Source organism: Oreochromis niloticus, linkage group LG5, assembly GCF_001858045.2.
Source record: "Oreochromis niloticus isolate F11D_XX linkage group LG5, O_niloticus_UMD_NMBU, whole genome shotgun sequence".
In the NCBI taxonomy this organism is placed as follows: domain Eukaryota; kingdom Metazoa; phylum Chordata; class Actinopteri; order Cichliformes; family Cichlidae; genus Oreochromis; species Oreochromis niloticus.
The window spans coordinates 32,261,095-32,283,439 of NC_031970.2; the positions used below are offsets into that span (position 1 = coordinate 32,261,095).

At 41.1% G+C, this 22,345-nt stretch overlaps 1 protein-coding gene across 19 annotated transcripts in view; it reads right to left on the bottom strand.

The window, feature by feature from the left end:
- Nucleotides 1-22,345, bottom strand: part of foxp1b (forkhead box P1b) — a 146,678-nt gene that overhangs the window by 64,825 nt on the left and 59,508 nt on the right. For 16 of the 19 annotated variants that reach the window (XM_013269979.3, XM_025907475.1, XM_025907469.1 and 13 more), the window contains one exon: nt 15,568-15,737. In XM_013269979.3, the coding sequence (XP_013125433.1) occupies nt 15,568-15,726 (159 nt within the window). In that variant the 5' untranslated portion in view covers nt 15,727-15,737. Of the gene's footprint in view, nt 1-15,567; nt 15,738-20,505; nt 20,580-22,345 lie in introns of all 19 variants that reach the window. The other 3 variants (XM_025907473.1, XM_019358612.2, XM_019358614.2) reach the window with 1 other exon arrangement.

The following is a 22,345-nucleotide window of genomic DNA, read 5'->3' on the forward strand; positions in this document are numbered from 1 at the left end:
GAATCGCTCTCAGTGGGTTCACTTGGAGGTGAATCACTAAAGAATTTACATGCAAAGTAGCACATGTCATCACCCAGACGGTCCACTTGTGCATGTATTGTTACACTGTAACTTGGCGTACGCTCAATGACCGCCACATATTTGCGAGGGATTGTGAGGCTGATGGCCTGACCCAGGGCGGGCGCTCTCAGAACAGAGCGATTTCTGAAATATACACATCTGCTGCACTCTTCTTTCTTTCCCCCCTCCACTTTGTAGTTTGCATAATTTGTGTATCTAGAAGCTGCATTATTCCATCACATAGCCAACTACATGTTAATGTTATGCACGTATGATTTTTAAACAGTAAACAAACAAATAACATTGCGGGAAAATGGAGGGAGGTGAAGTCTTTGCTCTTCTTCCAAGATATGACATCATTTCACAAAGTACGAGCTGCCAAGTATAATTGCCCTGCTGGTAAATGGAGGAGACACAGCTTCCCTCCCTCCCTGTTTCTAGTATTTGATTCTTGATTCACATAATTCACATTATTTAGATGTAATTAATTACATCTAAATAAAGCTAACTAAGAGACAGCTAACAAAAACATATCAAAATGGGCGATAGAGAAAAGAAATTAAAGAAAACAATTTGTCTGTACAAAATCAATTAGGATTGAGGGTCAGTGGGTCATTCATTTACTGGTTCAGCATAATTACCTGTTTTCTTCCCCTCATTTACTTCTTTATTCATCTGGGACACTGATGTCCCTGCAAACCAAACGAACACACTTTTTGTGATTATTCAAATTAAACATCGACTCCTGAGAGAAAACGTCTGTCAAGCTACAATGCGACAAAGCTAATATGCTCTAAAAACAAACTCCCCCGAAGCAAAATGTGGGAATTCTATTAGATGTCAGCCTACATAGTGTAAATTTCAATTTGCCTTGGCCAATCAGGTGATAAATAAAGGGTTTAAAAAAAGAATCAAATTAGAAATCACAATTTGATCTTGTGGAATATGAATTATGATGAAAATCTGCTGAGGCGCCTATACTTACAGTATGCCTCCGTGTCATATGTGCTGCGAGAGGACAGGTTACAGCAGTACTGTTGCCCCGTGGCTACAAATCATTGCTGCTGCTTCTTTGACTGTCTATCAAGGAGGCCGCATCCACTCATGTCTGTACCGTCTGCTATGATTCACAGCAGGAGGAAGGGGGGAGGTGAGACAGAGGAGGAGAATCATGGCTCGCTTTAGATATTCTCCCCTTCTTCTAAAAGAAAGCTGTAAAGACATTTATAAACTGCACTGCGCCTATATAAAGCAGAAGTGTTGGTCTTTTAATAGACAAGGGCATTTATCAAAGAGCAGGCTCAGTTTAGCCTGCCTGCAGAATATCACATTAACACTTTGTAAACATCCACCCATAAAGATAATTATTTTGATTGCAAGACTCTTTCGAGGCTTTCCTTCCCCTCCTCAACATCTGGTGAAAATATGGGGCAAGTGCTGGCTTTCTGGCTCCTGCTCAGGTGGTTAAAATAGACTGCACACATGCACATATAAACAGAGCGGTGGTACATTTTTTCCTTCTCTAGCTTAATTTTCCTTTCTTTTCTTTTACTTGTGGCAAGTCAGCGAAAAGGCAGAAGCTGTGGCTCCCCACATCACACCTGCCAGGAAGTGATCCTTTTTCTCTCCAGCCAGAGGGGCTGCTGGGATATGCCTGGACCTGCAGCTGTAGTGAGTATTAAGCGTGATGCTCCAACAGGCAGGGCACGGGCTGTTACAGGTACAAACGGCAACTTTTTTCACCCATTATGAGCCAACCAGGACTTGGACTCACCTGCAGTTGAAATGCAATGCAATGCCAAAAATGGGCTATCATCTGGAGTTGAGTACAGAAAGTCAAATGTAATGTTAAAAAGCAGCCACTTCTGATCAATAATGTACTCTGTAACTGTTTTGTTTTTGTTTTTTTACTATATTTCTTTGTGATCCTGGTTGTGTAGTGGAGCCAAATAAAGGAGCGAAGGCCTCAAGAGTGGAACAGAGCATAGGAGATTGTGATAATTGACCAGGATGCTGCTACCATGGAGTCCCCTGTCCCCTCACCTTCAAATCCCAGCGGCCCGGTTTTCAATTTAACACAAGGCTTGACCAGATTTCACTCATTGCAGGGCTAAGGCACATCTTTGACACTTTTACATTAGAAGCACAGCTTTCTGCTGATTAAAAAACGTCTCTCTGCCTCTCTCCTTCTCCCGCTCTATGGTGAGAGGTAATGTGAGAGGGGTGTCCATTTCCTGTCCCTCCTTTCTTTCCAAATCAACCACAAATAACTCACAGCCTCCTGTGCCTATCTTGATTTCACTCTGGAAGATAAGGACACCATTTATTGTTTTCATTGAGCTTGAGTGCTAAGACAGAGAGCACTAAATTACTCTCAGATCAAGATAAATGCACCACAAATCGCTAATTCAATCCATCTTCAATGCTGGTGATGCTTTGAAGAGAGGGGGGCTATCAAACGATCACACTGTGAAACCGGAATCTGGTGGTGTGATACTGGCAAGAGACCTCATCAAAATGACAAGAAAAACTAACTGTAACCTGAGTTAGAAGTCCCTTTGGAGAGGCAGAGCACTGCATTAATGCGTTTATGTGTTAAAATAGGAAATTCTCTTTTGTGTGACTCCTTCAAAGCTCTATTAGACAATGAGTGGATGAACTAAAGGACAGTGTATACATGTATAACAACGAGCTGTGTGGAGAGAACCTCTGTTCCTGCGAGTGGTGGGACGTTGGTGAGGGCCGCGGAGTGGAGAGTATTTACTGATGCGGTTATCTTGTTCTTTGACAGGCAGAATCACTCAATCAGCCGCCGACGGCCGGGCTCAGGCAAGCATTACACGCACATCCCCGTACTTGAGGAGAGGAGGCGTCAGCCGAGCCAGATCTGATCAACAAATGCAGTTCTCCTGTGCCACAGCTATCTGAGATGATGATGATATTATTTGGAAGTGAGCAAAGTGATGGAGACAGCACGGGGAGAAACACAGAGAGACAGAAGGAGACAGAGCGAGACCTGAAGGTGGAACCTCCTGTAAGGTGCCACTTCTTAAAGGCAAAGTGTCTCTCTGCTGCAAAGCAAGGAGATAGCATGCTGATGTATTCTAATAAGATGCCGCGCGCCTCACCAACACTCCCTTTAGCAAATCAAAGAGCCAAGCATTTAATATGTTGGGGAAAGTCTTGCATTAATTATCAGAAACTTGAATTAAAAATAAAAACTTGTCTGTCCAGTGGAGTTACATACCAATTAAAAACACAATCCTAGCCGAGTCCAAATGACATTTCTAATGATAGCTTTTAAAAATTACTGACATGTACATGTTATTAAAAGGTTAAAGAAATTTGCATTTAGCAATGAGGAAAAAATAAATATAGTGTCGAGTGTGCAGATAAGAGCTCAGTAATTAGGAGGAGGCATTGCAGTGGTGGAAAACATTTGAAGAATAAACCTGGAATAGTTTGCTTCTTTCTCTGTTGCCCTACAGATATTTTACATTATTCAATCCAAAATACCATCTTTCTGATTCTAACTTTTCTTTTGCATGTTAATGTTTAATAAGAGCCCTTGGCTATCTATGGGCACAATTATTAGATATCCGCAGAGAGAAATTGAAAAATTAATCATACTCTCAATTTTGTACTTCTGTGATCCATTGGAAATGACTTTAAGAGGGGGAAGCATCTCCCCTGTCACAGGCTTCATCTAAACACAATCAATACGCTGCCAGAGATGAGTTGCTTGTGCAACCAAGACAATTGCGTCAATACTGTAATTAACTGATTATTTATATGTTGGCACTTGTCCTGATACGCTGCCAAACAGAAATGCTTCTCTCTCTTTCCTGGAACAGAAATACTGAGTGTGTGGGTTAATTACCAAAAACATTACACAACTCTGTCAGCCTTTATTACCCAGGAAGTTGTGTCATATATTGGCCACGGACACCTATTGTTTGATGACACATGCGAACACACAATCAAACTACTTACAGTGTCATAAAGGAGGAGCACTGAGGTTTTTTTATGTTTAACAAAATAGCCAGAAGTCTTGCTGTAAGTTCTTGTGATTTTTGCATGCTAATATAATGTACTGAATCTAAAATATGCCACTGTGGAGACAAAACCACATTATTTGATATATTCCCACACAATACAAAGTTTTTAAGTGGCACTTGAGCTTTTGAAAAGGAACAAACAGAATAAAATAATGTAATATGCAAAATAATGATAACTAAAATTTCACTACTGCCTAAGGTTTCCCATAAAATACTGCTTTTGATGTACAGTCCTTTCACTGTGTGTTTAAATTTCAAATCAACTACAGCACACATGTGATTTAAAAAATATCTCTTATTTCTGTTTGTAACAACTGACATATGATCTACAAAAGCGCCGTAACCAACTACATCAAACAACATGCTGGAAGCCTGTCAGGCCATGTGACCCTTTCAAATAAAGAGGTGAGGAAGGCCCTCTTTAAAATTCTCCCAAATACATCTTTTTATTTTGTGAGTGGTTGTTTTTGCTCTATTGATATTTACAGATGAAACAAATGGAACTTGTGGGGGCTCCATCAGTGGCTAGATAGATTTTTATTTACTTTAAATGCAAAGAAGAAGTACAGTTTTGACCAAGACTTCCAAATGTGTCAATGTTACAAGTTAACCTGGTTAAAAATACGTATTTTTAAATAACGGGGGTTTTGCATGTGAATCAGTGAATTAAAACAGCTTCGGTGTTTAAGAGTACAGAATCCAGATCAGATTTGAGTGCTCAACATGCACTGAGACCTGAGTAAAGGTTACTAGTTTCAGACATTCTGATTTAAAGAATTGGACAGTAGCAGTAAAACCAAACTCACATGTCTGTCTAACACGGCAGTAATGTCAAACAGTTGACTGTGCCTTGGACTAAATCCCAGCTCACCTAAATGGATTAATAAATTGTTGTCAGGAGTGAAATGTGTAACTGACACATTAAAGCGTGCATGGGTGCCAAGCCATCTAAATCATGCTCGTGTTTAGTTCTGTTTCTCAATGAACCACAGTTAAACTATTGTTTTAGGTTTTACACTTAGCTTGGCCATCTGAGAGAAATTACTTGTGTTCCTCGTGTCAGTGAGAACAAGACCCGTGATGGATCATGGGCTTCTCAGTACGCTCCTGTTGGCGTTACTCAATTTTCCCTGCCATGCTTCAACCGAAACCCCCCATCCCACCCACAGACAGTCCACGGACAGAACGGTGTCCTCCTTAAACAACTCTTTCTTTAACATCTGCCCAGAAGCAGTGCTGCTGTCTTTTGTCCACTCACTGTCTCCTAAGGCATGTCATCCAGCTCTAATCAAGCAGAAAATGGTCATAAATATTTCTTTCTGCTAGATTTCACATTCACATTTCACGCAGGGACATGATATTTTCCCCCCCTACCTCCAGGGAGTACCTAATGCAAAAAACAGTCACTTATATTCAAGGCTCATGTTCCTTCAGTCAAATGCAGAACATATTTCCCGTTTGCAGGGAAAAACAAGGGGGGGAAAAGGGAGGGAGCAAAGAAAAAAAGCAGAGGAGGGAGACATAAAGGACTGTCTTATTTTCTGTGCCATTTACTGGCTAGTACTTTCACAGCCATCCCATTACATCATGTCAAAGATTGTAAACAAGCAAATAACAACAGCGTATCAGAGACCACAGAGAGGGCGCAGCACCCATTGTCCTGGAGGTCTCTCTGTCACCAGCTGGGGAGGGAAAAACATTTGTTTTCATAGTTCACTTAAATAATATATATCTTTTTTTATAGAGAGAAAAGGTCTGCGCGAGGATTTATTCGAACCATTGTCTCTGGCCTGGCTAAGTATTTATGGCACATGTCATTCACAGGATGCCGAGGTGCCATCACTTTTATTTATGACAAGACATCCCATCATGCCATTTCATTCTCTAAATGGTACACAGCTATTCACCAGTGAATACCGACCTGTGCCATTTTTCTCTCAAATAGAGGCCATGTCACCGCTGAACGTGCACAGGGGGTTGTTATTAATCACTCATACATACTTTGATGGGTGAATACATGTCAAACAATCAAATTTACTCCAAGAGACCTATACATGGTGAGGCTGTCCATAGATATTTGCTTCAATGAAGGCTCATTTGATCATCAGAACTGGTAGTTTATCATATTTTACCCTCCGTGCAAAAAACATGGCTGTCAACTTTTTTTTAACATATAACAGAAACAAGGAGTATACACTGTGCACTGGTGCTGTACTAACTGAAAGTTTACATCTATCTATCTATCTATCTATCTATCTATCTATCTATCTATCTATTATATAGGTCAGTCTTCTTGTCATATTCCAGCCTGAAAAACCTGTGAAAACAGTTGGACTGTGGCTCTGACGGCAACGTTCCAAACATCTGACAAATCAACCTTGATCATGTCATCATTAGGGTTCTGGGTCCCAACCGACGCTACAGATTTAAAGCCAAAATATCTTGGCCCGTTAAAAGAAACAAATCTCGTAGCTTAACTTCATGTAGTTAAAAGCAGATTATAGTTGTAGTTGAGTTTCTTTTCCTCAATGTAAACACATCTGTGCTCGTTCTGCTTCACTGATAATTTTTCCCTGGCATGATTTTTAGGTCGTCACATTAACATTGGTGAAAATGAAGCAAAACCTTAAGAGGTTAAGGTAATGAACGGGCTCTGCGCTCACTTCTTTTTAAGCCATGAATATCTTTCCTGCCTCCTATCATTTAGCTTAGACTTGGTCTTAAATACTGAGTCCTTGGGAAGCACAGTTGTTTCAGGGTACTCCAGGGAGCAATATCTGCAGTCTGTGTGCCAACAAATGGCAGCAGGTGGCATTTTGCTACTGTGCAATCACCTAGCTACTGTTAGAACTCTAGAACTTCCTCCTCTGTCACCCAGGATAACCAGGACTTGAAGCCAGATGCCAAGGGTGAACACTGCTGTCTATTACCCGCACTGTGCCAAGAGATTATGAATAAGATATATAAGTCAGGCTCACTACAGGCTTTTCACATTAGCCTGGCTGTGTAAGGGGATGCCCCCTATGCATACATGTATACAAGCAAGTGCACGTGCTTGCATGTGTCGTGCACACACCTCCACATGCACATGCATTTAAACATGCATCCATACATGCACGTGCATCAATATTTTTCATGCACATACAGACTCTATCTGAGCCAACTCTACCTTTGTAGAGATATCGTTTGCACACCCAAAAAATGCCTTAATCTGCAACAAGGATTATTGGAACAAATAAGTGTTTTAAAAGGGGAGAGTCCCGGTTTCAATTTCAATAGCTCATTTAACCCTTATCTGCCCAAATCCTTAGGGTCCATTCTATGTTAATTGGATCTACATTGCACAAGCATTGGGGGTGTTAACAAGCACAGCCTATGAATATTAATTACCCTGAAGTTTTCTGCACAGGAAAGACTTCACTGATACATATTAATTCTATGAAGTTTTTAAAGTAGTGCTCTCATTAAAAATGAATAGGCACTGCGCTTGAATGTTTTCCCATGAGGAATTGTGCATCCTTAAGTCTATCCCTAATAAATTGGGTCAGATTGGCTATCCTTAAAGAACAGCATCTCCTTAAAACGGGATTATTATTCAACTAAATGTAAACATTCCAATCGGGTGAAGAAAGGGTTTTGTTTAAACTGTGTTTTGACAATGGCCATTAAAGCTAGTCATGTCTGAGCGTGTACTTTCCCAACCACAGCCTCCTGAGGCCCTGTTAAAACGGTTACTTATTTACAACACTAAACACACAAGTTGTTCAGCTAAACAGTGCTAAATTACTCTGTTTGCCTGAATGTGTGTGTATCTGTGTGTGTGTGTGTGTGTGCACGTGTTTCCGTGTGCAATGATTTGTGTGTGCATGTTGATGTGGAACACTAAGAAGCTGTTGCTGGCACTACTTTAAATAAAACATTGAGGATGCATTAGTCCTCTGGCTAGCCGAGGCCTCTCCCTCTCTCTCTCTAAGCCATTTAATACTGAACCGATGCAGACGTGTTTCCCTGTCTGCCTCCAGCCAGCTGCTTCAGACACCTGCTCAAAGTTTAGAGTTGCCCACTTCAGCACAAACACGCACACCATGGCCATCAAAGATGATCCGGGCACCACACAATGAGAGCCACTTCACTCTTCCTAATGATACCAGCATACACTTGCATCATTTACATGGGAGGCATTTGTACGTCCACACTTCCTTGACAACATTCCACAATTTTTCCACTAGGACAAACAGTGTGTTTCAACTAAAGACTGAGGATGCACCCAATTAATATCATAAATCTGGTTAGGATCGTGATACTATTCGGCCATCTGTTTAGTCCAAAACCCGGGTTTATGTCCAGCTTGTCAGTAACACCGCTAATACTTCTGAATCAGACACTTTCAACATTATCTTGCTAACATGTTATAAAAAAGAAACCTATTTGGGTTTGCTGATTGATTATTTAATCCCAACCCTGTCTTCCTTGTACAAATGCAAACACAAAACCTGATGAATTATAGGAAAAATGTTTAGAAAACAGCCTGTACTAACACCATCTCTTACCTATAAAATTTGGAAAAGTATAAAAAGGCTTTCTGGCGTTTTTATGGCATAGACTGATATCTTCACCATTAAATTACTAAATTTATAAGAATACCAGTGATAAGAGAAACTGGTTCTCTTGTCTACACTGAGAAAAGTGAAGCGTCTGTGTCATTTAGTTGAACTGAAGCTTTACATTGTTGCAACAGAAAACTGGGATTTCTGGGTTGAAGGTGTTTATTTCACGTTAACTAAATTAAAAATCACTTACCATGGGAAAAAATCAACAAAAAGTCTGTAGTCTGTAGTGTCAGTGTCAAGCTCTAAGCATCGGATCAGCCAAAGAGACAAGGGGACTCTGCTTTTTTTTTGTTTGCCTTTTATAGCTCATTTGTATTCAGATACAGTCCAGGGAAGTGTAGGGAATTCCTGTTAGATTGTATTGGGAAGGAACAAACTTTAATATGAGAGAAATTAGAAATTAGAACCACAGTATCTGATTTTTGTTTTCCATTGTTCGAAGGGTTCTGTCTGTCATATTCATTTTATTTAGGTAGCCACTGTTTGCACAGTGTTAGAAATGTTGTTAATGTTAATGGCTGTTACGTTACCTATCTCACGTTTTAAAGGTGAAAAAGTTTTAAAAAAGAGGGGTTTGGTGAGGGTGGGTGGAGGCTGGGTAGGGAAATCAGTTTTGCTTCATTTTGTCTGGTGTGTTTTTTGGGGTTTTTTTCTTTTTCTTTGTCAGCTGTTGTGTAAATAGAACTGAAGTCTTTAGTGCTTTATTTTGTAATTTTTATTGTATTTTTCGTACATAAAAGGGAGCCTTTTTTTTAAAAAAAACATACCATAATAAATTTGGTCCTTCAAAGGAGAATTTATCTGTGTTTCTAGCAAGTTGATTGTGACAAAACCTTATTTTACTTTAGAGAAATCAGCTCTAGCTTTTGTTTTATAGTGGATTCTATGGAATAAAATAGATTTTTGTGAAGCTCTCTTAAGTAACATTTTGAACGAGGACATAAGAAACCAATTTTCAATTATGTATCAGTAGAAACTCTATTTTATTACACTGACTAAAAAGTTGAAAGAACTTAATAAAATTGCATGTAACAAAATTAGAGTGTCCGAAGAGTCCAAAGAACAAATGTACTCGGAAAATGATCTTTTTAGTTTGTTTCAATGTACATTTATGATTCTGGAAAAATAAATACTTTTGGCTTATTTTAAATACACAGTTATAGTTTTTATTAAATCAGAATTATAGTCTGAGTAAAACTAATAAATTTAGTTGTAAGACAGAGTAATTTGATTCAAAGTAACATTTTTTTCAGTGTATGTCATTTATTTATTTTTTTAAGTTTATATATATTTTTTTAATTCTTTGTTTTTTTCTTTGCTAATAGCAAAGCCCCAACACATGCAAAAAAAAACAAAACTTAGTGACAATTTAATTATTTACCATGAATCAACTTTTGACATGGCTCCATTAACATGTTTTATTTTATGTGGGCGTAAAAAACCCTCAAAAAAGCATATTTTCGTGCTGAGCTACAGGGAAAGACGAGTGAGTGTGTTTGAATGTGTGTGCGCTTCTAAGTGTGACCATTCTGATTACCACAATGTCAAACAACTCCTGTGATCCCCCTCCTGCTGCCCACATAGGCAGGGTGTGTAAACAGGATGTCGACCCAAGCAACAGTCAACTATTTTAAACTATGGGTTTCAGCACACATGTAACCTGCGCTTCATCTCTTGTCAGTCGGACAGCAGCAGCTGGAGGTAGACTCAACAAAATGGATGAGTTCATAGGCTGTTTTGGAAAGCGTCCATAAGCCAAAAATGAGGTGCTGGGTGGTTTACCTCTTGAAAGCTCACTAACAAAACCTGGGTGACAAGAGGATATGAAAAGTTGCACCTAGACTAAACACATTTTGTTTTCAGATTTATAAATGTGTGTAAAAGTGTTTAAAAAAGAGATACTTCCACTGAGGGAAGTGCGACGGTTTGTAAAAATGGTCAGGATATTTTCAGAGACAGAGAGTTTGCTTTTTTTCCTTTAATAATTATTTCCCCTTTTTTCCACATAGCAACGCTTTGCTGTTCAATTTTCACCTCCATCTGTGTGATTATTAATCAGATCACACATCAATTGCCAGAACCAGCAAAGAAATTCAGCCTGTAATAAAACTGTCATGTGCTGTGGTATAAAGACAGATGTTGCCAGTTGTGTGATAACATAATTAAACTGTTCTGTGAGGGATTCCATAAAATTATTCAAATTGGACGAGCACTATCATTTTACCAATAAGCAATTTAGGGCAATATGCAGTGTCATAACACTGATGTTATCCTCTCTGCCAGATTTTCCAATAAGCCCGAGCCTTTGCTTGGCCTCCTGTGACAGTATGAACAGTATACATGAAGATACGTGAGAGCTGCTAGAGATGTTGGAGTGTCCTTTCAGTGTGATGCACAAACCGCTACACCATGAAGCCACTATACTGCAGCGAAGCGACTGGTCAAAAAGCACACACACAGAGAGCGAAGACGGCTTTGTCATTCATGTGAAATATTCAGCATTGCACTGCACACGTCTATCTTATTCTGCTGTAGAGCAAATACAGAGATACTGGCAGGAATTCAATTCAAAGGCGCAGCGATAGGGGTGCGTTCTTCTTGTGTAACAGTGTATGTATTTCAATCTGGGCATAGCACGCTCTCTCTTTGCCCTCAGCTCTGCTGCAGAGTGCATACGATTAGCAGAGATCTGAGGCAGAAAATGCTCTCTGGCCTCCTCTCTGACCTGGTGCTGTTAACTCTCTCAGTCTGACCATTAGCCCATAATGTGGACTGGACGCCCAAAACCAGCAGGTCCTACACTTAAAGGCCTGACCTTTGCAACTCTATTCTACGTGAGCATATATATACTATTCACGTCTGTGTGTGCGTACCTGTGTGTGTGTACTGGGAGAGCAAGGCTTATCATGGAACACTTGGTCATCAGAGAACAGTTAAGATTTGCAGTTCCACCTTCACAAGCCTCCACAAGGGACAGTGTATGATTTGCATTATGCAAGCAGAGGATGTGTGCCCACTCAGCTCTTTCTGTGGCCACTGTTATGGACGTCAACCTCACGAAAGACACCTCGACCACACAGGCAGAGAGGAGGAAAATGAAAGAAGTAGCTAGCCGGTCTTATCTTTCAATATGTAGAAAAGCACTTGTTGGACAGGGTATGTTAGATGGATGTGCATGCAATAAAAGAAAAGCAGTTATTAATCATTGTTTTAGGTATTTTCTCTCGTGTGAACAATATCACCAGCCTAAATTAAAAGGACTCTTCTAAAGGACAGGATATTAATATTTAATGCTCTACAGTTGCATCACACGAACCAACTTAGAGTGAAAGAGTAACTCGTGTGTTTAAACAGGTAAGATGCTTTGCTGAAAATGACCACACATCACAGGAAATGTGAATATCGTGAAGACAGCAGCTCTAGAGCTAACAGGGTGTCCTTGAGAATATTACTGTCACTCTGCGTTTATGTGACAACTACAGCTGCACAACACGGTTTCCTGTTACAAAATCATTTAAATCACAAATCACAAAACAGGTTATTGCAAAACTTTTTCATACTATTGCTTTTGTTTTATTTTTGCCCCTGCAGTATCTTCACTTCCTCATGTGGATAACGTTAAAACCACAACTTCTGCAACACAAACAAAAACAGAAAGCAAATAAACAGTGTGGTTCAGGGGTGCAGACACATGTGCTATGAAAAGAAAAAAAAAAACTGCACATGCTATAATAGAGACATTTATTAATAATACATGGGTAACAGTGATCACAACGAGCACAGCAACAAGATGCACAACAAATGTTTACAAGGGCACCCAGTTGTCTAACTATTACAACACAACAGACAGGACATTGAGTTCCTCCTATAGAGAAATCTGCTGAATTTCAACAGCATCTTGGGGAAAAAAGAGAAGAAACGCAGCACCTTTTTCGCCCTAAAAAAAATATTTGACTTACTAATAGACATGCTTAATTCAAGCTTATGGTCCACTTCCCCCAAATCTGACTAGTCAACAAGATGAATTCCCCTGTCAGAATCAAGATGATCAAACAGATTACAATTATTTCATCCCCCATCTTTATTAATGAGGACTGTCTTTCATAGTTATGTTCCCTAATAAGAATAAATGATATGCCACTGCCAGGTTTGTTGTTCCGGCTCACTCGAGGGACTCTCAGACATTTGCACTTTGAGTCTGAAAACATTTTAGATTGATTTTTGCGTCACCTAAAGGGGTAATAGCACCTTGCATGTGTTGTGGAGAACAAAGAATGAAGGAAAAAAATTCTCAGTGTGTCAGTTAGAGGCATATTAGTGCAAGCCACAAATAAAACTTAAAAGAAACTGTGAAATGTCACAAAAGTAAAAAGTTATCGAGTAACTGAGTGAAGATCGTAATGCCCCGGGGACAATTAACATGGTTCATGGTGCATGAGGGAAAATCCTCGGCTAGTCTAATGGGAGAATAAAAAGACTGCCTGCCTGTCTTGCCAGTAACACTACCATGGTAAGTAGCCTATCAAAGTCCAGTGCCAGGAGCTGAGAGTGAGACATCTCGTCCTTCCTTCCCATCCGTGCGTCATTTATCACAGGCAACAATTAATACACCTCCCTGCATGCGGGCCACACAAATTAACCACTGGATTTGTTCAAACGGCATGAACCAGGAATTATTTCTGCATTTGCTACAGTAGAGAACGGGGCAGAAAATGTGTCCGCAATATATGGAAGCAGGATGGAGAGAGTTGCTGGTTTCTCCTTTCTTTAAATGCCAGGGCAGATGCTGGAGAGCAATAGTTCTTTTTGGATGACTTGAAAACAGGGAGCATGCTTGGACGACTGGCTCTATTCTAGTGGGAAGGCTTTATTTCCATCCCTTCTTGGTGTCAAGTGCACATCCATGACACTTTTCTCGCCCATTCTCTCCCTCTCCCCTGCCTCGCATTTATCAAAGTTGTAACCCTGTTGTCTTTGCAGAGCGAATCAGAATGTGCCCCTGGCAAAGAATGAAGGAAAAGTCAACAGGAATTAAGTTTCACTGCAACTGTTTACTCAACTGTGGCCTGCAGTTATTGAAATTTTATCCATGGTTTTGTGTGACTACTGCAGTAATGAATTCAGTATGGCTGTGATTTTCTCACTGACGACATGCTCGTTCGGAGCTGGAAAAAAGATGGGTGGGAGGTGGGGTCTGGGGTCTAGCTGGGGTAGTGGGGATGATCTGGAGAGGCCTAAAGGCTTCACAGACTAAGGCTGAGAATCAGAACACACACTGACTCATCCTTTGTACTTACTGAACAATCAACACTTCTTCTACTACTTACAAAGAGGAAATGGAATTAACAGGGGCATCTTGCACCAAAACACGTACCACACTTCTAAGATGACGACACCTAAAGCATCATTTTGCTTTGAGTGTATGTTTGACCAATTAATTATATTTACATACACCCATACTCTACAATAAAAAGGGAAAAAACAAACAAACAAGTGGCTTATTGTTCCTGATTCTCCACATAAATAAATGCTAAACAAGTCAAAATGTATAGTAAAGAATCATGCAAACATTATGACTTCATTTAATTTGACCTGTTCAATGCTTATATGGATTAAAACATCCCTTCTGATATATCAATACATGGTAGTTTCCCTTTTGTGGTGATACTGGGAAATAAATCCTCCAGTATCTCTGTGCTCCTGTGTGCAAAGCTACAGACTGGTACCCCTGCTGTTCTGTCTGTGCTAGCACATGATTAGCAATTAGCATTATAGCAAGGGGAAAGTGCTATAAGTGCATATAGCTGATGTTACAAAGTTGCTGGCTAAAGCCCTGGTCATCTTACTGCTGAAGTGAAACCTGAGCTACACATCTGAAATTTCACAATAAAATTTATGTTATGTCTAAACATCACCTAAAATGCCAAGCAATGACTCTTTAAACGGCTAAGCTATTTTATCCTATTATCAAAATGTTCTCATCATTTCTGAAAAACAAATGTTCATCAGTGGCCAAATATCACAGCATCAGAACACCGTGATGATTGTGTTCAAAGATGATAAATGATAATACTGAGTTATTGCTCAGCTCTATGTGTTACAATGCCATTTCCCTCTTGTTCCATGCTACAGCTTTGTTTGCCTCCCTGTAAAAATGCTGATGGATGCGCTGTGACAACAGACAACGGCACAGAGCCGTGCATCATCACCAAACAGCTCCTGACAACAACCCTAGTTGTGCTGTCGCAAAGACCAAGATAGTAGAAGACACACTGATCTTTTCAGTGTTGTTTCTTTAAACGCAGTGTCGTGTGCCACACATAACGCTGACACCAACAGAAAGAGCTTGTCTGTTTGCCTCAAGTCTGAGATGGTGAAAATGTTTCGGCTTCACTGACGATAACGCCAGCGTCTGTCTCCTCACCTCATTGGTTAGTACAGCAGAGTGTGGCATTAGTTGTGAGTGTGAGGTGTGTTTACAATGAGCCGGAGGAAAACGCTGTCATCCAATTGGATGTCACGGTTCCTTAACTGTCTACAAAATCCTGTGGCACCTACATACTTAAAATATGTCAGAACATCATAATAAATATTTGATCGAAATGCAGATGCTGCATGCTACAATAAACACATTCGCAACCAAACAATCACACAGAAAGAGCACTCCCCGTCTTTTAAATATTCTAAAAGGGCCTCAGTATACATAAATAATAATAATAATGTGTTTATGAACTAGATGTACTTTGAGGAGGAATTAAATATTAAGAGGCACTTTAAGAGGCGGATTGGCCTGCTGTTGACATGGCTTAATAAAGTGAAGACAGGTGTGAATGGTCTACCTGGTGCTGCTGAAGATGCAGGAGATCTGCTGCAGTCACTTCTGCTGACGGCGTGGCACTTTTTGGTCGCCCCTCTCTGGGTACTCCCTCCACGCTCGCTCCTCCATTCTCATTGGCTGGGCCGTTGCTCGTCGCCTCCGTCCCAGATTCTTGCATCATGACTTAAAAACCTGAGAGAAGGCGCAGAAGAAGAGAAAACAGGGACAGAGACGGAGAGAAACAGCTGTTAAAACACACTGCAATGAGGTCGCATTTCAACTGTGGGCCAAACTATAAACATCTGTCATATTCTTCCCACACAATTTCACTTTTGTTGCAGGTTTCCCTGTTGGTTTGTGCTTCCCCGTGTCTTGTTTGTTTGCTTGTAGCATATGCAATGAGGCAAACACAAACACGCATCCACAGGCTGCCTCTAAACACAGTAATGAACGGCTCCTTTGTTTTGTCTTTTCCGGTGCAGATCCTTTACAGATGACAAGTCCATACCGGGCAGGAGAAAAGTGAGTAGGTTTTGTTTGTATTCTCCAGTATAGGGTATATGCAGAAGGGGGGGCATGGTGGAGGGGTTGGGGTTCGGCACACATGTAGAGGAACCCAACCTGAGTTGAGTGAGAGCAGAGGAGCCCAAGAAAACACTGGACCTCCAAAACAAAACACTTTCTATGGAAATGGATATATTTACTTGCATGGCTCCCTGAAGAACCACGGCAGAATGGCTTTTTAATGGGAAACAGAGCGACTGTGTGAGGCCTGCCAAAGGATCTCCATGAGAAACATCCAATCTGAGGCTGAACGAAAACAGTCAAATCCTTGAGGGGTGCTCAATTAACACCAAAACACAGGTCTGAATATAAATAAATCCTTTTGAGTTGGAAAAAAATGTTGACTTTCATAACTTAATCTAACTGAAAAGGGTAAAATACAAACACTGGCAGTAGTTTTAAGCACCACTGCACGCTTTATGTAAAAATATGGCAGCGGCAATCAGTGAATACACAGCTATTTGCTTACAAGATATGTCCTCAGTTTTGTTTTTGGATACACAAAAGCCAGACAGACATGCCATCTATCCCAGCACACCCCCTCTGTCTCTCTGGGGATAAGTGCCAGTGACACTGGTGCATATCTGTGCCTGAATTCCTCAAATCAGTGGAATGATTTACAGCTATTGTGTGCTGGTCACAGGCTTCATTGCTGCAATGCATCTATCCCCCCAATTCCAGGGCAGTTAATGAAGCTGACCAAGTCAGGCAGAAGCAAATTAACTTGGCTGATTAATTATTTATATGAAGCAGAATAAATGCCTTTAAAACACTGGGCCTCATCATGAAAGAATGTGAAAGTGGAACTAAATGCAGATTTATGGTGCTGCGTTTAAGGCATGTAATAGGAAGGCCAGTCTGAGTTTATATGTGCTCAGGTACACATGCACAGCGTCTCCAGAGATCCCATCTAAACAAGATGCAGACACACACCCAAGGGGACACACACTCAGGCTGACAGATAGGAAATTGGGGTTGACAACTTGTCACAAAAGAATATTTACAGAGCAGAGGTGAGATAATAATCTAGAAATGGGATTATTTAAAAAAATAAACAGTGGTGTGAGGAGAACTGCTCTTTCAAAATTTGTTTTTTTTAGGGACAGGCTCGTAGCTCACTATCATCAGCAGCAGTTTGGGGCTAAGAGGAGCTAAAACTGTACCAGAACACAAAGCAAACTCCAAAGAGCATTACAGTTTACATTTCCTCTCATGTAGAAGCCCTCCTCGCAAGAAGCATGACTGAATGAGTCATCTGACACTGTGGCCTGTGCCGGTTCAGTTGTGTGTCACGACGCCCCCACACTCAGGGGCCTGTCTGAGCAGCTTGGGCCCGGCCTACAGGGCCTGTTCTTTGGGCTGGAGCTTGAGCCGGCCCCCCTCTCCCTCCAGACAGATGTTGACCCGGCTCACCCTTCCAGTCTGGCACAGCCTCCCTCCATAATGGGATTTTCTAAACAAGGAGTGAGCAAGAGGAATACTGTGGGATGGGACGCAGCCAGCCACAACTCCATCTACAGGCCCCTGCTCGCACCAACTCCCCTTCTGAGACACCAATTAGAAACACACATTCTCAGGCGAAATTAAATGCCATTTGAAATAAACCATGTGCTGACGTTATTCACCCCCACTTATTTTTCACATAAAAGATATTTTCCACTTGCGGGAAAAAAAGAGCTGTCTTTTTCTTTTTTTTTTCCTCTCAAAGCTACATGGGGGGGGATGGCTATTATACATGCACTGTCATTCCATGCAAAAATTTTCATAATTGTAACGGAAAGGCGTAAATTTCCAAATGCACGGCATCTCCAAAAGTAATCAAGAGAATGAGCCGCGGGGCTATTTTAATGTATGCAAAACTAGTGACCCACAATAAAGGAGAGAAAGGCTACAATGAATGCAAAGTAATGCGCGCATGCTTGCGACCGGCACTGATGAGGGGATGGCTAAAATTAACACCCAATTAATTTTCGAATTGACAAACAAATGAAACCCATAAATCTAGTTTCTCATTAATTTTAGCACAGAATAATTCAAAGCTGCAATATCATGAGTGAAAAAATTGGAGGGAAAAAAGAAAATGGAAAATGGGCATTATCCATCATAAATATCAAGCAGATAGGAAAGAGCCTTATTAGAGAGTTGTGCTGATAACAATGTTAATCTGTGAAGCACTGAGGCACGGACACCATCATCATCAGCCGAGGCCCGGGCAACTTGGCCACGTGACTTGGCCCTGAGTTTGTTTATCTATGTATTTATTTTCACTTTGCTCTGGGGAAAGCCTTGTGTGTGTGTGTGTGTGTGTGTGTGTGTGTGTGTGTGTGTGATGACGATGACTTGAAATGCTCCAAGTTTTTCCATTTGTTCCATTTATACACCACGTGCAAATTCAACTGTAATTATGGGTCAAGCATCATGCTAAATGGGGTGTAGTTACTCGGTTTAAGAACATATGCATTCGTGGTCCAAACACAAACATTTCAACATAATAAAATACACAAAAGGAGACGTGAGGGGAAAAAAAGAAAAAGAAAAGCTCTCTTATTATTAATGGAGCATGTCAGTTTTTTCGGAGCTGGAAAAAAAAAGTTTAAAAAAACAAAAAAAGAATGAAAATAATGGAAATTCCAGGAGATCAAAACAAGGCAACAACAGTTTGTACAAAGAGAACTAGCTGTGCTGTTGATTATTAGATGCCTGCCTGGTCTTTAGGGGGGAGTTGCTTGCAAAATAAAACAAGTGTTTGGAACAAACACTGGATAATAAAAAAAGGTCAGAGTTTCTGTTTGTTTACAGTTTGTTTTGTTTTCCCTGCCTCAAATGGCATAGGGAGTACAGTACAAACAAGAGTCACATGTGTCTCCCACCTGACCAGACAGGTTGAAGGTTAAGAACAGCCAGCGGGCCAGAGCTCATCAGCTCCCCTCCCCACCACAATGGAAATCCAATGCCTGTCCCCCTGTCATGCCTGCCCGGAATTCAACAGCTCAAACGAGTCAGCGGTGGATTCAAGGTAGGGCTGGTCCGCGCAGCTGTGCTCTGACCCTTCTCCGTGTTCTGTTTTTCTCTAATGCTCATGACAGCAAAGCCTCGGCAGCCACCTGCTTCGATTCGCCAAGTTCTCACACAGCCGTTGTTTACAGAAGCACACAACAAAAGCACAACATTTCTTGGGTGGGAGATAATGACATACAAAGGAGGACACAATAGGGAGAAGTTCACTTTAGAGCTGTTTAGGTTCAGCTTGGTTGCCAGACTAGACAACACATCGGCGTGCACCAAAGGTGCAACAACAGAATGCTTCTGAAGGTTGCTGAAGAGGCTTGTGTTTTGCTGTATTTTGGCTCCTGATGTGAGGGAAAAGCCGAAAGACAAACACAAGCTGCATGTTAAATAATCCATTATCGCAGCCCTCATCACTGATAACAAACTACTCTGAGTATCTCTTGAAAATATTCCACTGGACAACACAACATGGAGAAATTGGGCTAAATTCCAACAAGCTTTATAAACTGCACTCCCACTCCCTCATACATATCATCTCCACACAGCAGAACCACCTCAGTCACAAAGCCTGAAAGTGGATCCAGTTGCTGCTCCTCTTCTGAGAGAAACGAACGGCCGCGGTGACATTCTGCCAAAGGAGACTTCACAGTCAGACCAAACAACCGTGTAATCTTGTCAGCCACTTCAACCAAGTCACAGATAAGCAAAGCATATCTCCAGACCTCTCTGACAATATAGAAGTAAAACACGCTGCACCCACCCTTCTGCAAATAATACCCCCATTGCAAATCCTAGATTTCTGCTCCACAAGAGACACAGAAGTTCTTCCCAGACCTTGTACAGGGTATAAGCAGGCCACTGACACCAGCAAACAAAGCAGCTGTTTGTTTAATAAGTGATTGCTGCCATGGCTACAGTAAACATGAGGAGCAGGGGTTTGTGTTTATGAACAAACACATCTCCTTGCAGGAGCCATTTAATATTAACCAGGTGAAATGATCAGCCAATTTCCTAGGTGACACTAGGGGCAGGCAGAGTGTAAACAGGTTCTAGGAGGGGAGAAGGAGGGGGCGAGGCTTTAGGGAATCAAGGTCGATGCAAACGCAGCTTTGACTAGAATAAACAGCGAGGCAAAAGTCAAGATAAACAAAAAGTCATTCTTCTGACATTTCGAGACGCATTAGGCTGGCGTGTTGCAGCTGCTCGCAAGCCACCGTGAATGAGAACAAGATGGGGTGACGGGCGGGGTGGGCAGCCATGGGGGTGGTCTCCTATGGAAACACATCATTGTCAAGCAAAGCAATCATGTGTTTCTTCCAGGCCCAACAAACAGTGGTGCTTCACAACAGCACAGCGAGGAACTTGTAAAAACATGTTAAACATTTACCTCATTCAATTATTCAGTAACCGGGTTTGTGGAAATAACAAAGGAAGTCTGAGGGCTCCCAGAGATGGCACTCACTACATCAGAGCATGGAGAGAAAAAGAAACAACAAAGAAGGAATTAGGTGGAACTGAGCAAGAAAAGACGTTATTCTTCATAAATCACAGCGCCTGGTTTTGATTACTTGATTTATGTGTGACTTGAATAGTAAGATTATGACTTAGTCTGCCTGCTACATCAAAAATGTAATTGCCCACATATAAGTGATTATACACAGTAGATAATGTATAGCGGGGACTTTCAAGCAGCACATCACCTTGACCATTAATTTTTCATGCATACAACAACTTGCCATCTGCTGAGATGAAGCCATCCAACGAGGCTTCCTCACCCAGAATCCCCTGGTGTTTTTTCCCCCTGCACTTCCCCTACTGATATAATTTAGTCCCCCTACAAAACTGCTAGCCCCATGAGAGGAAGCCATAAAATATGATCAAAACACATATTTATATCACCTCAGGATGACTGCAATAGTATTCTCAAGCATGAAAGTTTAGATCCAAACCTATTACTACACCACAAGCAGAGGTGACTAGAATGATTCACATGAACATCTGAGTATTAACACGCTACAAGTGCAGATAAATTAACAACAAGCAGGGTGCAAAAAGGCAGATTCCAGTAGCGAAACTGAGTAGATTTGTAATTTCAGAAAACACCCAAAGCCGTTTGTCTCCTTTGCATGGAGCCATGTGAGAAACACCTCTGTGCAAAGGCCTGCTGTGCACAGACAATGACGGAATGTGCCAAAGTAAGGCAGGCCATGATATTTTTAGTGCAACTAGGGCCGATGGAGACTAAGTAAATAGAGAAATCTAATGAGTTTAAATCTGGTTGTGCATGAATGGAATAGTAATTCTGGGATGTGGAGCCTCTTTTAGGAGTGGTACGCCACACATTTTCTCAGCGACTCTCCTTCATTTGACTTTGATAATCTCGCTCACATGTGGCTTATGCCCATTAACACTACAGCGAGAGGACAGACACCAGGAGACGAGGGGCTGCTTTTTCTGACCACAGGCTCAATGGAAGGGGGAAAAAAAGCCAGCGCTGCTGCCCTCAAGCTCGTCTTACCAATTAGATGTGTCAAACACAAAAAAACCCAAAGAAAAACCCAAATCTATCAGCGTCCTACGGGAGCTGCAAAAGCACTTATTGTTTTAACATTACTTAAAGTGTGTCATATATTTTTAATCATTTTTACTAGAATCCATGTAAGGGCTGCTCCCAATGTGCTGCTCCCAAATGTGTCACATACATTTTCCTGGGAAAACTGAGGTTAGCCTTAATGAACTTGTCTAATTAATATTGCATGCCTATGCAAAGAAAGGAAAATATTATTAGCGTTGTTGCCTTTTGGGGGTGGCAGGTGTCAACTCATCAAAGTGCACGCTTCCTTTGTGATCTGACAACATGGAGCCTAATCATTTTTTGGTAAAAGCTTTGCAGTTCTGTGAAATTGCAAAGACAGACCTGTGGTAAACCACAGACAAAGTAAGCTGTTAATTACCACTGAGTAAGTCATCAGCTGTGCTACATCCATTTATTACATTTCCACTCTCAGTACCATGCACGATAAGTGGAAGAAAGCATGGTCTGTTCAAAACCCTGCTATTTAAAAAAATCTTGACGGTGTTAAATGTTTCTCTGCAGACAAAAACGCACAGCGGGTGCATGTCTCCAACCTCTCTTGTTTAGAGTTACTCACAAAGAGATTAAGTTAAGCTATTGATTTTCCAGACATAGTCATTAACCTTTACACACAAATAATGGCACGGTAATG